General features: G+C 36.4%; 1 protein-coding gene across 2 annotated transcripts in view; it reads right to left on the bottom strand.

Moving 5' to 3' along the window:
* The window catches only part of CDK19 (cyclin dependent kinase 19), a 121,020-nt gene that overhangs the window by 71,121 nt on the left and 31,233 nt on the right, over window positions 1-18,666 (bottom strand). For both annotated transcript variants that reach the window (XM_068184254.1, XM_068184252.1), the window contains exon 3: window positions 3,673-3,783. In XM_068184254.1, coding sequence (XP_068040355.1) covers window positions 3,673-3,783 — 111 coding nt within the window. The remainder of the gene's footprint in view (window positions 1-3,672; window positions 3,784-18,666) is intronic.

The following is an 18,666-nucleotide window of genomic DNA, read 5'->3' on the forward strand; positions in this document are numbered from 1 at the left end:
TGTACTTACTTATATACTTACTTATACAGCAGTGGCTTTTATTGCTATAAAACACATTTAACACATTTTTACTATGATAAAAATGTCACCCTTTTCCAGAATGAGCTCAAACCCATCCAGAAGATTTTATTTAAGTTACAACATATATACCCATAAGGGGATCTTATATATATCCAAAAGGGGATCTTAAAAATTTGATGCTATACAGACATACTAAATGAGGCTGGGAATTAACTCTGAACCATAACTAGTAAAGGTATATAGATAATCTATCAATACAAAAAGTTTTTAAAAAGTTATAATACAAAAATGTTGGTTAAAATCAAAAATCCTGCTTAATATATAGAGACTATGAAATTGAAGTCATCAAATGTGTTTATCTGTGGTACTAAAAAGGTGAGCTTGAGAAAATACTTTCAATATCAGAAATCTGCTGTAAAAGGGAGCAAAAGAAAAGTTCTAAATATTGTAACCTCTACAGTGGTTAAAAAAATAACAAGATTGACAAAAAAAAATTCACCTCCAGGACAGATCTCACTTTTCTGGACTTTTCTTAAAGTCCATTTTAGTAATCATCGTGCATTTAAAGCATTTGATATAAATTTGAATGATGTTTTTAAATGCACTAGTTTTATGCAGGAAGTTCTTGACAGCAGTATACTGTCTAGAAGTATAAGACTAGGGTTATAAAGAACATCCATGAAAGTTAAATAAAAAAAGAAGTTATTCTTTTGCTGATAAGACAGCAGGAACTCTGACATTTGAAACAAATTTTTGACCTTTAAAAATAAAAAGTTAACATCCTGCAGCCTGAGAACTTTACCAGTTCTCTTTGGCAGAGACAAAGAGCCAAGAAAAATCATAACACTGTGTATTACACTAAGAATTCTGGTAATCAAAGGAAACTAGTTATAAATCAATTTGTCAAAAGAATTCTTGTATTCTTAGATATTCTCCATGGTAATCTCATGGTTTTGCACTGTTTTGTATAATGTATCTTGACAGATAAGAAAAGAAAGTATCTTTGATAGGCTTAGTTATTAAAACTGATGACTATCTTGGTTGTCAAGGACAGCAGAACGGGTGTTCACTAATACACGCCTAAAGCTGTTCAAATCAGCAAAGCTTCTACATTCCTTGGTAATAGTATTGGCCAAAGCTGCAGAACATTATTAAGTATGTGCTATCTAAACATAAAAATTCAGATCTGAGCAGTTTCTCCTGTAATTCTTGGGAATTAAATGAGAAGTAAAAAAAAAAAAAAAAAAAAAGTTCTTGCTCACCATAGAAGAACTTTTTAATAAGTTTAATTAGCACCAACCCTTTAGAACAGGACTTTTTTTTCAATTTTAGAAAATTAACAGAATAGCATAGCATCTAATATAGTTTATTTATCTCTTGCCAAATGTTTACAGTACAGAAGCTGAAAAATATAATTATTTTAATTAATCTAATGATTGAATGTGATGAGCATTTATTCTTCTCACTGAAACCAATAGGAGTTACTAAAAGCTGTGCAGCTTTGAATACAATTTCCATACTTATTGATTTTGGTAAGTAACTCTAAGCTACTTACATTTGAAAACATTACTCTCTGGAAATCTACATGTCTCTAGTGACAGCACACCTTCAATTCTAAAACTTAAATCTTTATAAACTGATATATCCATGATAAATAGACTTATTTTGTCTTTATGTAGTGCTGGCAAAGCACATGGTGCTAAGCAAAAAAAAAAGTGCTAAACCCCTACTAAAATTTCTACCCCAAAGAGTAGAAAGGGCACGAACTGTAAAGCACAGGAAATGCAAAACACAACACAACACAGACAGAATGACAAGTGGTTGGTATTACTGAAATGCGTTACAAAATAAGTGGATTTTCAGGAGTTTTTTGAAGGAGGATAGTGAAGGATCTTTACGTACGTTAATTGGGAGGCTGTTCCATGTGTAGGAGGCAGCGTGGAAAAAGACACAAAGTTGGGAGTGAGCAAAACAGACAAAAGGGGAATTAAGAGCGATGCTTGGGAAGTGCTGACAGTAAAGGAAATGAGGACCGAGGTTAAGCCAGAACCAAGAGTGCCTTGAACACGGCCAACTTTATACAAGGGAGGAAAAAATTCCTGGCAAAGGCTTAAGAAGCGAGGAAACGTGGGCAATTACACAGGAAAGGAGAAATGACTTGTGTAGCATGTCCCATAGAAAAAAATAAAAACAAAAGAGTTAGGAAGTGGGAGACCAGTTCATATCAAGAACCTCATTGTAACAAACGTTTCAGTCTTAAATAACAGAAAACAATTAACTTCACTAAGATTATATCCGTTACTCAGCCATATGGGAGGAGTGGCAAGAACATCAAACTGCAGTGATTCTTCTTCTAAAGCTGTTAAATCATGTGAAAAATCACTATGCAATGTAAAAACCACACGCGAATGGAAAGGGTTAGGAAAAAAGGTGTTTAAAACACATGGTAATAAATGTAGCAGCAAAATGTGTTTGTTATGACTGTTCCATAAAATGAGTAAACTCATTTAATGCACAAATAAAGTCTGTCATACAGAGATTTAGCTGATGCACTTCTCTTAATCATCAGTACCACCAGTTATGTGAAATACACAAACTCTCAATATCCACTGAACTTTGATGAAGAAAACTTGCAAAATACAAACCTGCTAGCCCATAGGAGAAATAAATGAAATATCTTTCAAGCTTTTGAATGGGAACAAATTACCGTGATTTTGCATGTTCTGAGACAGAAGTATCTTTTTGAATGGGCTAAGTTTACTTTCTGACCAATTAAAATTTTGGGTCATTTACAAGCTCAAGAGCCAAGTATGAAGAAATGGAGCAATTTGTCACTAACATTTGTAATAGCAACATCTGTATTACTGAAGCCTTCAAAAGTAATACTGGAATTTATATTACCACTTCCCCTCCCTGCCAGTATTTTCAAAGGAATCATAAACATATTGGTTACACTTCATGTTTGATATCTTTCAGGTTTAAACACAAATCCAGGTTCAAGTAACTCACATCTTATCAACAGATGTGAAACTTGAATATTTTTGAGTTCAAGTCACAATGTCACTGATGTCCACCTCTACAACAGACTAAACCAAATCCGATCATATTTTGCTAGAAACGTAAAAACAGACATATAAATCTCTATTCATCTTCCATGTAATGAGTGTCCATCAGTAGGCCCAATTAGCTTACTTGTTATTTTATTTCCACTCATAATGTCAAAAATTCTCTGCTTAAAATACAGATGATTGAATGTTAGTCGCTTGCAGTTACTCTTAGTGAGAGGACTCATCAAAGCAGCCCCTCTCCTTTTTTTCTTGTGTGTCTATGTGCAAAATGGCAGAAAAAAAAGTATTAAATACATTTCCAAACACAGTTTTAGAAGCTCTCAATTTAGGAATGCTTTCTTTAACTCCAATTAAAGCTTGCAGAAAAATCCTTTTCCCTTCAAAACCCAATCTGACTCAAAATTTCTATGTAGTCTTTGGCAGGCTTTAAAGTGTAAAAGTAACAGGATTATCAGTTAGACCCTTAATTACAGAGTAAGAAATTAACTAATGCATCTCTGCCTATAGGAAGGTACTTCACACACACAAGTTTGATCAAACTCTTATTGCACAATCTCAAATACTCAGGGAAATCTGTACTTACCCACAAATCATGCTCAGCATAATCAAACAGCAGCCAAACCTTTCTGTCACTGTGAGAAAGGAAAACCTTCTGCAATGCAATCACATTTGGGTGCTTCAACTCTCGTAAAAGCTGCAGAGAAACAGAGAAGCTCTTGTTACTTCTGTGCTTGCTAAGAAAAGCAAACATAGCAACAAAACCACCAAACAGGTCAAATAGCAAACAAGTAGTCCTAACACAGGCCCTAGAAGAAAAGACACCACTGATTCAGCGCATTATCTTCCAAACATCAAAATCAGGATGTACACAGCCTTCGTGGCATGGGCTGCTGCTCTAACAGTATAGCTGCCCATCACTACCTACCTTTCTCTGTCCCACACTCAGCACAGAGCTGCCCATCCCACCTATTCATCCTGCTTGCTATCAGTATCTTCCTTTAAAAAAGTTATTACACACAAGTGTAATTGTTTTCTTATCAAAGGTGAACATCAGGATTTGAGGATGCCAGAATAAAACTTGTGCCGCTGGTCCAGTTCTTTGTCTGGACAACACAGTTCTTGATCACCACATAATTATTTATCAATAATTTTATTTTGCTTTGGATCCTTACCTCACTTGCCCTAAAGTTCACAGGCTGTTGCTCTCAGAAAACAGATTGTTTCCAAAGAAAAGTCTACCAAAATGGGTTTCCTTCTGATTGTTTCAACTACTATTGTGTAATCTAGAAATCATCCCATTTTTATTTATTGCTTGCCAGAAAGAAAACGAGGTTCCATCACCAATTAGACAGGATATTAAAGCAGGCACTGCTGCTGAAGTCATCCTTCTGCCAGATTAAACCAGGTTCAGGAGGAGCTGTGAAACGGTACTCCCAAAAACATAATTTCCATGGAATCACTTTCTCCCCCCCTCCTCCACACTGTAGTCACCAGAATGATTGATCATTTCTGTCTTATCTGGAAATTGCTTACATCTGCAACACTAGTATATACATTGCCAAGAATCAATTTATAATGGCAAAATTGTAAATTGAGTATGTTCCAAGACACATTTGGGAGAAATGAGTCTTCCATTTTTTCACCCTACAGAAAAAGACTCAAGATGTTTATTTTAGGAGAAATAAAATACTGATTTTAAATTGTGGTATCTTTTGACTATACAGATATCTGTCAAGACAAGAAATCTAAGAAATATAGCTGCTAAATGTATTCCAGTTTTCCAATAAATGAAATAATTTAGATACCTTTTTTTTTTTACCATGCAGGAAGTGCTTTCTTATTCTTCTGTCTTTCCCTAACCCTGAGCCTCCTTTTCTGCATGCCAAACAACCCCAGTTCCCTCAGCAGCTCCTTGTGAGACTTGTTCTTTGTTACATTCTGGCTGTCAAGGCTGCATGCCACAGCAGCCAATGCTTCAGCAACACGAGAGAGACCAAGGAAATGTTAGTCCTAGGAGTTCAACACACCACATCAAGAATGAGAGCTCTATTCTAGCTATGCTGGACTTGCAGTGGTGCTCCACACCAACTACAGGAGGTCAAAATTCTAATGTAAGGTGCAAGGGATGAGCGTGAGCCACAAACACAAACTGTTGGTCAGATTTATGTTAAAAACCATCTCATCTAGAAACATGCTACTGCAGGAGAGAGGGTGACCACAGGGACTGAAGAGACGTAACTGTTAGGTACACAAAGAGTGGAGATAAGGGAAGTCATTTTAAAGGCACTGGAAAGATGCGATCAGAAAGGAATATTGGGCAGAACCAAATACGCAGCTGTGGAAATCAAAAGACAGCAAGTTTGAAACAAGTGTTTCGAAGACAAATATCAATCTAAGGCTGAGACAAAAAGAAATTAGGAACTTCAGAAAGTGAAGTTTATATTACAGCAGACAGGTGGAAGCCAACAATGTGAAAATTAGGGTGACATAGTGAAGCTATTTGCATCACGATTGAATCAACCACCTACCCTAACAACTTCAATGTTTGACTAGAATTTTGTCAGTATTTACCTCCTACATATGCCACATGCATCTAACAGGTAAGTGATGCACCTTTAGTATGATTGTTATGTCCATGCATCACCATAAACACCTTTGACAAATGCACATTTCATCCCTACCTACAACCACATGGACAACGTCAGGGATGTGGTAAATCATTATCTACAATTTTCCTGCAGCAAATTGCTGTACAGACTTTAAACAAACAGAATAGATAAATGAAACTTAATACCAGTATTATTTTCCTAGGTCTTCTGCAGAAGTAAATCAGTTTGAAGACTTGGTTGATTTAAGTCTGAAGTTAGAAGGAAGAAATTAATATATTGTCCTAATAATTGAAAGATTCCAGTGTACTTGACAACATCTTCTATTACAAGATAGCAACCTGAACATAAAAAGGATCTGCAACTACTATAATTTATAAGTAAATAAACACAGCATCATATTTGAATAGTACTTTAACCAAATGTTCCACTAAAATTTAAGTTCCATCATACCCAACTTGAGATAAAATGCTAACAGAAACCTGTGTCTCTTTTACGATACATTCCCTTCTTGTAGCAGCACACAAGGCAGCTTAGACAGAAAGGCATTGAGAAGGACTTCATAGTGAATTATCAACATCTGTGCAACTTTGACTGTCCTCTACAATGGCTTTCATCTAAATAGATTTGGATGATTATTATTAAAAGTATTAACAAGAGAATTGTACAAGCATTTTTGTTTATCACCATTCTTAGCTGATGCCACAGCTTGAAGTTTAAAATGATGCTTTTGGATAGCCCAAACAGCATGGAACAGCTTCCAGGATTCCCAGATGGATATCTACTACATGCAGAATTGCTAGTAATTTCTTCAACCGTTTGACGAATCATAAGTTCTTTATGATGCACACTGTGAATTTCCCTCATAAGTGAATGTCTCTTATAGCAGGGGAAGGTGAAGGTCATGATGTGAAAGTCTCTGAAGCCTGAAAAAAAGTTAAGTTGGCAACAGTATTGGCATAAAAGCCTGAAGCCTTGGAAATGTAAAATGTCAGTAGTCATGCTGAGGTAGACTTTGCATAGAAAATCCAAGTAAAGAGTAAAGGTTGTCTAGCCAGAGAAGGAGCACAAGAGAGTATACAAGATTAAGCAAGTAAAAGTGGGATATCATAAAACAAAGAAAAAAAATCTGTAATGTTTTACCTCAGGTTTTAATAATAGTTATGATACTGACATGGAATTAACGAACACACAGATAAAAGAAATGCCTCATGCTTAAGGAAGTAAAAACTAGCACAAATCATATACAAGCAAAACTCAGAGGTGGTATCAGATGATTAGCAAATACATCACATACATTCAAAAAAGGGACACAAAGGAGACATTTGGAGACTTATGAATCCAAAGCATGCCAAAAAACAATTTTGAAGCAATGCACATAAAGAAAAATGTCTGAAAAAAACTATCCTGACTTCTGATAATTGATTTTCTACTCAAGCAAAAGATCTGTGTTCAAATTTCAATGTTATAATAGCTCTAAGTACTTCATCAGATGGAAAAGATGACAACTGGAATACATCCAAGGTGAGAAAAGAAAATACCCTAAAGGGGTAGCTGACAATGGGACACATTTCAAGGTAGAGTAGCTCTATGTATTAACTATTTGAAGAGTTACCAAAGAACAAGTATTGTGTTTATTAATAAAACCCATATCAGTATCAACATCACGAGTGTGAATGAAATTATCTGAATAAATAAAGGCAGCATTTCCAAGGAAGAAAAGGAATTTGATAATGCGTCATCTTTTATGCTACTTTATTCTGTGACTGAGTAAACAAAGAGTAACAGAAACAAGATTAAATCAACAGCACAAAATCCGCATTCATGCACTTAAAAACTAACCAAGAATTTCTACTATAGGCTGAAAAGTCATCAGGTGCAAGTGACAAATGGTAGAACTGAATTGTCATAAAACAAAGAAGAAAATTGAGATGGTAAACGTGATATTAGATATCCTAGTTGAGGTCCTTACAAGAGAGGATGGAATCTATTTATATAAATACATAAAAGGCTTCTGTGATTTTTTTAAAAATACTATAGGCAGTTTTCTTTGCTCAAACACCTCCCCCTCCACACCCACACAAAAGATGAACTCTACTGGAAAGAGGCAAAGGGTGACCAAAGGAGCAGAACAATGCACCTCTCAACAGGGAATTCTCAATTACTGCAACTTTCTCAATTACTGTAGCTGATCAAATATTGAAAGAAATAAGATGGATACCCACTAAAACACAAAGATATGAGCATCAATGATGAAAGAAATCATTACACTAGATGATAAGCATGGCTGCAGAACAGATAGGCAGCTAATAAGAGATAAAATCGCCCTGCAAGTTAGCATCTCATGAACAGGAAGGTTCAGGAATAGCTTCTCAATAGCAGGGAAAACAGTGTATTTCATTTGCTTCTTTATCAACATTGGACAAGAAATTTAGTTGATAAATTTGACAGAAGTCACTGTTAGATTCCCTAGACAGATGCCTATGCAGTACGTGCTCTTGTAAAAGCCTTCATGAAAAATAGGTTTAGTGATGATTTACTGATCATCTCCAGCAGATGGAAATGGAAAAGATGATTGACAGCAAGCCCTACAGCAATTTGGTTTAAACGCTTGAACTGAGCCTGCAAATCATCTATCACCATATAATGCAAGTTCCTTTTACAAGAAGTAGACAAGCAACTAGGAAGTCTCTTGATCTTTTGACATAGGTAAAATTCTCCCTTTTTTCTCCTAAAGAGATAGACAACTTCTATCTCTTTGGGAGAAAAATGGGAGAAGAGTTGCAGTGTTACCAATATAAACAGCGTGATCAATTATGAGGGCACTTAGCACATTTAAACACAGGTCAAACAGTATACTCCTCAAGGAAATAAATCTTGCCCAGAAATACTTTTATTTCACTGGATGAATAATGCGTTCTAGCTACCACATAAAAAAGCAGGGTGAGGACAGACACTTCCATCTTGCTGTGAAGGAAAGCTAAGAAAAATTAAGAGAAAACAGGAAGACAAACCAGTGCTCTCATGACTGACACAAGTAAATCTTGCAGCAAACCTGTATTTCTGCATCAGTGATGACAAAACACAAAAACACCTTCAAAAATTTATCCAGGGGACAATCTCATCTAAGAGGTGTACCCACGTTTCACATAGTTTACTACAGTCTTTTGATCTATGTACTTCAACTGATCTGGAACAGCACTGGTAGTTGCTTTGATGGAAATGCACGCTGTACTGCATTGAACCATTTTCAAGGTTAGAACAAAAACCTCTAACAGGCAGAAATGTGGATCGCAAGAAATCACAGGAAAGGCCAAAGCATGAGGCTGATTGCTCATAAAATCAATTGCACATTACAGAATTTTAAAGCTGCCTCTTCTGTGATGAATCTATTTGAAGCCTCTACGGTCACTGAAGTTTTTTTTAAATTGAAACTGGGCTTTTCAAAGGAACATAAAGATCATAATTTTTCTTCTTCTTCAGGTCTTTTAAAATTCCAACTGGTTTCGATGCTATTAATCAATACTATATCCTCTCCTCCGTGTTATTAACATTATCCTTTCCATAGAGCCTCTGCTGCCTATTATCATATCAAGCTCATGCTGCAGTTTTTCCCTCAGGGAGGTATATATGGACCTCTCTCTCTCAAAAAAAAAACCCAAAACAAAACACAAAAAAAAAACCCAAAAAACACCCACAAAAAATCCCCCAAAAACAAAACAAAAAAACCACAATAAGAAACAGGCAGCTATTTCTTTTATTTAACATGTAAGAACAATCCTTTGCTAACTGTGCTACAGATCTTTAAGTTATCAAGTTAAGAGGAGAAGTTATCAAGAAAAGAGAAGAGAATTCAAACTCAAACAGGGTATTACATTAGAAAACTACTCAAAATTCAGCTTTTTCTAGTGATGCAGTTGATTCGGAAGTTAGGGATTTTCCAGTTTGGATTCCCATTTCTACTTGGAGAAATTACAATTACAGAGTTACTGCATAACTGAAGTACCAAAAGACTTTATAGTAATGCCTTCAAACTGAGCAGGTATGGAGGGTTTGTTTCCAGCTTTAAGTTGTCCATGGCTGACACTTATATAAGAGGTCTCAGAAATATGCAGGCCACATAAAAATGGACATGGAGAAATACAGATATATACACACACACAAAAAAAATATGCAAATAATCTAAAAAGAAAGGTAAAAGTTTAAGCATCAGCTTAAGCTCTGCTTTAGAAAGGACATATTCATCATACTCTGGTCTGGTAAGGCCTGTCCTTGGACTGCCTTTGGCATGCAAAACCAAGTAGGGGAGGTAGAGTAAAATGCCAAAAATTAACAACTGCCATTCTTACACAAACTGCTAGAAGTGCTGCCTGAGTTTACTCCAAGGCACACTGCAAATTAAAATTAACAAGCTAAAATAATTCAAAACAGACTCTAAATAAGAGTTCATGCAGACTCTCTTCTTCCCTCTAATTCTTCCGATACATGCTTCTGATTTTAACCAGTTTGAACCCAAGCAGTCCTTCTTAATTCAAAGATCCCTCTAAGTATGCTTTACACATTCTTCAACCTTTCTTTTTTTCACACTTGCATCTCTTCAAAGCATACAGTCCCCAAGCTGTGAGGGCTTCAGAGTACCAGGAGAGAATATCAAGTATGTTAAAAAAAAAAAAGAAAAAGAAGGTAACAAACAGAATCTAACCAGTAAATTGCCAAATGTCAGGACAGGAGGAAGGCAAAAATGTGCCCCACCCTCCTCCTATGAGAAGGATTAAGAAAGTATTTATTCTATAAATATTTTCATTTCAGGAGCTGAAAATGGTCTGGCATTGCTAAATAGCATTATTATTCTGAAACAAAAGCTTGGCAAAAGACATCTTATAAGTATTACATTCTAACTCAGCTAAAGAAATAGAAACTAGGATAACTGCACTTTTAATTCTTAAGGTCTCTAGCAAAAAAAAAAAAAATTATCTTTGCCATTTATCTCAAAGCACATGAGCAGAATTACAAGTATTAAAATTCTTTCCATTACTTACCAATATCATATACCAGAGCACAGACTTCTTAATAATAGAGACAAAGAATGACTGTAAAATTACTTTCAAAACAAGAAATTTCTCAATTTTTAATATAACTATATAAGGAAATGTTGACATTAAGAACACACAATATCAGCTTTGCTCCAGTGCACATATCAAATATATAATTTATTTTCATATTTTTTCTACAAAATAAATCTGAATTTTTATTGAATTTGCAGATCTTCCTAAAGGAAGAGGTAAAGGAAATTTCATTTCCTTTAGGACAATTGAATTCTACACCCTCTTCTTTTAAAAGTAGGTGTGTATTTAATTTTGGTCAGTCTGGCACAGATTAGCAATAACCATTTTCCTCTCAACTGAAAGGTATAGATAAGTTAAAGCTCTGTCTCTCTCTATAGAGATTTTTCTCCTTATTTGGCCTAAAGAACATCCAACCACTCAGATAACACCAACAACTAAACTGAAAGTAACTTGCTGAAAAAGTAATAAGGACTGTTTGTCCTTTCTGGAGATTTTAAGATACCCTGAATTTGCTTCTAGGTTGACTAGAAATTTCTTCTGTTACTGAAAGGATAAATAACTTTCCTATCAAACTAACAAAGACTCTTAATCCTAAAGCTATATTAAAATGTTAAAATGGGAGAGAGGGAATGCAACACATCACAAGTAGCATCACATCATTCTCAAACCCACACATTCACTCTGGAGTTTTAAACTCTGCAGGTCTTATTCTAACATTTCCACACTTTTCTGAATTCCTGACAACCAGTTATCACCTTGCTCTAGCACTGTATCTCATAGTGAATAAACAGTGATGGCAACTGAGGTGCTCTAAAATTCTTGTAGAAGGGCAAATAGGATGAGTAGACATCAATGCTGATCATTCATTTCTCAAAGATTTTCCTCTCAAGAAGACTTCAGAAAGATAAATGGTGTATGAACCAGAGTAAGACAAACAATGCTTTAGCAAAGAACAGCCAAAAAGCATGTTTTTCCAACCTCAATTAATTATGGCACCATAGCGATGTATCTCTCAAAAGGTAATAAATTTTTAACCTGTACAAAATATTGGGCAGGGATTGCAGTACTATCCTGCAAAGATAATGCTTTTACAGTCCATTTCCCCCCTAAAGTTTACTTATCTCTTCTACTTAACTGACTCTTTGATTAATCCTTCTATTATTAAAGCAATTTTTTCATTTTTGTGATTATTTACTGTTTTCCACGTTTTATACAGTATAAACACAAATTGTGAAACAAGTTATTTGAAGTTACCAATACAAAAAACAGATCTTGAAAAAACTTCCACCTAACAACTTCTTTTCTTGTATCTGAACAGTGACAACAACCAGCCTCCCAACTTGGTGAATGCGTTTTTTGGGCTCAGGAAAAAAGTGCAATTCTGTATCCTGAAGTCCTCTATCCTACCGTATGAAAATTTCCCACATTTGCTAGACCAGAGTGCATAAAGTGTGACAATGCTGAGCTGATCCAACACCCATACCCAAGATCCAAAGTCTCTGCCAAAACCACCTGCAAAATTCAATGTGTAAGGGGCTCTCTCAGATGATGCATAACAGATTTGGCTCCATAATCAATTGGTTGTGAGACTGCCAGCATCTCCTCTCCAACAACCAGAGCAAGTGGCAAACGTGGCTTCAGTCCCCTGCACTGCTCTGACCTGCTGATCACAAGGGGCTCAGTGCCTGGAGAGACACAGCTTGAGCACCTCAGGACAGTATTCCAGGTAAAAGAGGTGACTCTCTACAGCCTGAAGGAAAGCATCCCAGCCCCTTCCCAGGAAAGGGCCAAAAAATGCAGCTTCTCAAGTGTGCATGCTGCAAGTTACAAATCCAACTTTAGAATTTAAATCTACCCTTGCTTTGTAAAAGGACTTGGTGTATTATTCAAGGTCAGGTGTGCTGCTATTCAATACTCTCACATCCACGTTCTCAACTTGCAGACAATTACTTCTCCAATACAGAAATATACAGGAATATAAATCAACAGTTATAATGAGACAACAGTCTAACAATAATTTAGCATGTTCAATAGCATTTAAAGAAGGCACTCTTCTGATAATACGAAGTACTAACACTTTTTGTAATTCAAAAATGGTTGGAAAAAAATAACTAACTTAGCTTAATTTTGTATCCAGGGGCTGTATGCCAGATCAGGTATCAGCTGTCCTGTGTCATGGTTTAGGAATGGTATTCTCCAGTTTAGTGTTCCCACCAAAACCACTCCAAACTATGTGTGTGTTGCTCACTCCTCCCTCTTCCCCAGCCCCTCTGGAGGGCTGGAGAGAATTGAAGGTGCAAAAAGCAAAGTTCAGGCTTGAGACAAGAACAATTTACTGGAAACAGCAACAATATTAATAACAAAATTGTGTGCAAGAGAGGTGAATGATTCATATGCAAATGCTCACCACCACATCACAGGGGGTCTGACAACACAGACCCAAAAGGGAACCCTTCCCCCCATCCTGGAAAATGGCATGAGGTGGTCCTTGTGCAAAAATTAACCCTGTCATGGCCAGAATCAGGACACCTGTCTGCCTAAAGCCAGAATAACATCCATGCTCCGAGATATTCAGAAGAAACTAAATTAAGTGCCTATGCCCCAGTCTGGACCAAACAGGAAGGTTGATCCACCAACAAAACAGCAACCTCCAGCTGGGATACAATTCTGTTATACACCATTTCCATGATGGTGAGTCGCAGAAATAGCAGATTCTTCATGGAGGAATAACACAATCTTGTAAATCCCATTAAGTTTTCCATGACACTATTATGTGACAACGTGTATGTATTTTAGCATTTAAGGACTAAAAGAAAATACTACTTTTTTATAGTTAATGTGGGAAAAGAAAAAAGAAATAAAGAGGGGAAAAAACCCAGTCAACTAACCAACCAAACACAACCCTAATGGTTATGCTTCAATGGTTATGCTCATATGCTTCATTCGACTTACTTGAGACTGGGATACAGGCATTTAGATACATAATTTATACTTACGGTCTTTTTAAAATAGAAAATTAAATTAAATCAAATCAGAGGTATGAATTCAAAACATATTAAGCATATTAAACCTCTGTTCCTTATGGGAATCAAGTTAAAACCGCTTTAGTTCTGAATGACAGCATCCATTAAACTTGATGTACTTCAACTGATATGCTTTAATGTCTTAGATGTCTTACCTCTACTTAAACAAGCTAATACACAAGCCTGTAGTTGCAAGTGTAAATTGAGTCTAATACTACTGTCCAAATGAGAAATGTGCCTGCAGACAGCAGAAGGTAAGTGCATTATTTTGGGGTTTTAACTTCCTTTTATTAACTTGGGTTTGTTAAAATAGCAAAAGTTGTGCACACAGATCAGGTTTCTTACATATTGTTTCCAAATAAGATTAATTTAGAAATATTACTCTTTCAGAGTTTTTACTCAAGAATTATTTCTATAATTAGTCTGTTGACAGTTATTTACAGCATTTCACTCTGGAAGCACAACACTAGAACATTCTTAGATTTTATTAACACAATTACCTGTTAAATTTGTTCTGCTTTTGCTCATAGGTTCCTACTTTTTACCCAAATCTTCTGCAATCTTCAGCCACACATTAGACAAATCTGATGTGTGAAGCAAGCTAAAACAAAATGTTCACTGGCAGTCTCCCAAGTCATTAAACGCCTACCACAAGATTCTTCTCATACTCTCAGGATCAGACTGCAACTGGATAAATAAAGTCAGTTTGTAATCTATAGCCTGCTATTTCCTCCTTTTTCTATTAAACATAAAAAAATCCTTTAATGACACAATGAATGCAGCAAAATCACATTTCCTTCAATAAGGATCAATACAGGTTGGGAAGGCTCAAAAGGTGAATTAAAGCAAGTTACAAAATTTGGTAAGCAAAGAAATAAAAATATCAACAAGGTATGGTAAATATGCTCTTACAACAACCTATAAGAAATTGGAACAACATCAATTTTGTAAGAAAGCTTTGGAAACAACAATAGGTTGTTATCAGATGAAGAAATTAGTAACTGGTTAATATTTACCAACACAAGAGGTTAAGCATGTGGCACTATGCATTTATCTTCCAATGAATATAATTCATCTCTAAACAGACTTTGACAGCAAGCAAATGGGGAGTGAACTGACTTTTTGCCCAAGGCAGCAAAAGCCATGTGGCCCTGAAAACAATATACTACGAACACTCACATTAGGCTTTTTTCCTGAGAACTAACCGCAGACACTGCCCCAGATGTTATGCAGAAAGCAGTAATTGGAAGTCTCTTAAGACCTGCAAAGGCACTCTTCTAGTATCTCATTAAGTATACAATTAGCAGTAGCAAATAACATTTTTCTAACCCCAGCAAAAATGACAGCATTCATTTATGTGCATCTTCCTTCTGAAACAACAACTTTGGACTGCCTGAAGAAAAATAACTACATCTTTCAGAAGTTAGGTAAATTTCTTACACAATGATGCCATGACCCACTAAGAATACAGCAAGCCTCCTGCATGTTTATTGCTTCTAATTTTCTAGTCTGGACACTAGTGAACACCTGATTATTCACATAAACCATTTAGCCATTTACAAGAATACCACTGAAATAAAAACACAAAATATATGTGTGTCCCTAGTCAAAAAAGTAAGAGCTGCTGTACGTGATTCAGACTCAAGACTCATTTAAAGTCTGCTTGCTATCCTACCCCAACATAGCTGAGGCAAACACCAAGGAAAAGAACAGGTTGAGCAGTGCACAGACAATACAAGCCTTTTAAGAGATGATCAGTCAGTTTCCAGCAACCCACTGGATCAGGGATTTAAGAACCAGAGAGTGCTATCTTCCTTCAGTTGCCTTAGTTCTTCTATTCTGATAAGCATTGAATAACAATTCCATAATTAACTTTCCCATCTAAGTCTGTGATTTTAGACCTCCCACATTTTCCTTCAGCTTCCCTCCCTTCCAACTCACAGACTCCCAGTCTACTTTGTTTCTGTTCATACAGAAATAGTTTTCTATCACAAACCTTTTTGATTCCCCTTCTCTCTACCTTTAATAGTGTTACTGTATCCTTTCCAAAGTGGAAAGAGACCAGGATAGCACAAAGACACTCATCATCTGAACACAGGGATTTATGTGGCTGACCAAGAGTGATTTGCTCTCAGGTCTTAAGAAACTCACTGAAACTCACACTGAATTGGCTTTTTGACTGCTCCTAATCTTGGAGCGCTTTACAGAAGAAGAGTGACAAAGATTCTCCCTCCATCCTCAACTTGCACTGAAGTAATGATCATACAAGAAGCCACTGCTATCTCTAAATAGGTAGGATAGTTTCTCTCCCATTTCCACTATATTAAAATTCAAAGATGACAGACTTAATCATAATTTTATTACACAAGCTGCACAGTATTATAAGATCTTTTGCACTTCTGCACAGGTTAGCAAAGAAACAAAATCAGGCTAAGCAAATTTTGATCATCAAACTGCCACCTGGTGCTTCTTTTTCCCTTGGGGGAAAAAAAGCTATTTGAGCACACGCTGTAGAAAAACCTTTAGAGCTATTAAATTATGCAGGTCAGAGACAGCTCTGGCACTAAAACAAGGGAGAAAGCATCCCTAATTTTCCCCCTTCTTAATTCAGTCCTTGAGGAGAAGGCTGACTTCTTATGGGGCAATGGACATGAAACTCACTCCAGAAAGAGAGGTAGGAAGAAGGTGAAGGAACAGCTTGTCAGGAGAACCATCCCAGGGAGAAGGAAATCAGCATGGCAGCCACAGGAGGAGAAGAACAGAGGTGCACCTTACCACCTGCTCTGCTCAGCAACACTGAGCAGGAGAAATGGCAGAGCTGGAAAGAGAAGTGAGGATAACTGCAAGACCTTGGAGAAAGATGCTAGACCATGTGAAAAGGATTAATGGACTACAATGGTATATCAGTGATGAGGAATTCAACTGGCTGTGGAAACAGTAGGGAAGAGGGGGAGGAGAGAATAAAAGCAGGGGACACTAGCAAAACTGAAGACAGAAAAAATGGTGCTGGTGAGGTGAAGAGTGGGATATGGAAGTGTAAAAAGGAATGAACTATGTGGGAAGAATAAAGAGAAAGTAGTGGAGGGGAAAGCAAAGGGCAAATACAAAAATGTCAAGGGAGGAGAGATGCACAGAAACGTGTCCAACATAGCAAGTGCTCCTCCTAACCTTGGCACAAAGTCCAGAAGCCCACCAACCCTCTGGCAAAACTGTGCTCTTGCCCTCCCCTCTTTTAAGCATTGGTTCCCATGATAGTGAGGTTATTTATGATGGCAGGCTGTGCTGTGAGCAGGTCAGAAAGAAGAAAAAATGAGGCATAAGGGAAATGAACCGCTGTTGGGAAAAGAAGGATCATAAGGAAGAAACTTCTATTTCCAAGTACAGAAAATTGAAAAATCAATAGTCCTTGTCAAATTCTTTTATTCTTCGAGCAGGACCTTCAGGAATAAAATCAGTTGAAATTATTTGTATGGAAAGGGGTGGCAGAAGAAGAGAAGGGCTCAAAGTTTATGTCAAGGGTGATGAGAAGAACCTGGGACTGGCAATATGTGATATACTTAAACTGCAAAAATGGAGAAAATTCTCATAAAAGTAGGTGAAAAATCTGCAGAAGGTGGTTAAGATTTTATTCTAAGTAGTCTGGAATACAAAAGAAGTAGCAAAAGTAGTAAATATTGCTGCTGACAGACCCTGTGAGAAAATAGGGAGAATCAAAAACTGTATCAACAGAAGAAATGCAAGCAGGAATGAAGTCACAAATGAGAAGTTGTGAATACTTACACACCAGATATCATAAGAAGGTCTAAGTAACAGAATATGAACGATGCTATAGAAAGAAGAAACTGTACAATAAAGAAAAGTTTTGGAACAGAAATTAGAGATAACATTTGAAAAGCCAGGAGTCCAGAGTCAGAGGAAGGACAACAAGTAAAAGATTACAAGTTACATGCAAGGAGTCTGGTAAAAAAGATTTTAAAACCCTAGAATTAATATTTTTTTCCTACTCAGACTGCAAATATTTTACAATGGTTATTTCAATAACTGGTTGTAGTAACATATTTTGTCCCAATCAACATGTCACTACTATACAATAGGATAACTCAGCCAAATAATCTAAGAAGAGCAACATGCACTTTGTTTCCACTCATTATGACATTTTCCACAGTTAGAGAAAAATCAAAACAGCATGTCCTTTATCAGAGGAAAAAAAAAAAAAAAAAAAGCAAAAAAGAGAGCAAGTCAAGGATTCTTCCTTTATCCTATTATTGCCAGGACAAAAAACATGTTCTTGCAATGCCCTACCTATAAAATAGAGTATTTGCCTTTTTTATTTGGCAAGAAGCATGGAAAACCTCAGGCAATGGGCCAGATCTTTTGTCTAAAATGCATAACACTATGGCTTAGCTTTGCTAAGGGCTCACAAACAGTGCCCTGATAATCTGATCCAAATGGCCTCTCTTCTTATTTAATACCCAACATCAGATTTTTATCCCAAAGGTATAAAAGTAGATTTACACACACATCTCCCTCTTATAAAAATATAAATGATAAATCTTATAAATCTCTTATAAAAGACAGGAGCATATCTTATGCAGTAATGACTACAATAATCTCCCAGACTAACAAAGCCATATCCATAAAGAAAACAAACACTTGAATCCATACATGAAGTTTCTTTAGCACAACTTTTCACACAAACAAGGCACACTGCTGGGAAGTGCTGCAGTGAGAGAGCTCAGGCACTCCTTGTTCCACATGGTCGCCTTCAGCTCTTCTCTCTTTCTTGCCACTTTCACCACCTGCTCATCTCAGCACACACAAATTGTGTCCCCATTTAAGCAGCCCATATTGGGGTTTCATGTATACACCTGTCTATATGGCT

The sequence above is a fragment of the Anomalospiza imberbis genome, chromosome 3 (assembly GCF_031753505.1).
Source record: "Anomalospiza imberbis isolate Cuckoo-Finch-1a 21T00152 chromosome 3, ASM3175350v1, whole genome shotgun sequence".
In the NCBI taxonomy this organism is placed as follows: domain Eukaryota; kingdom Metazoa; phylum Chordata; class Aves; order Passeriformes; family Viduidae; genus Anomalospiza; species Anomalospiza imberbis.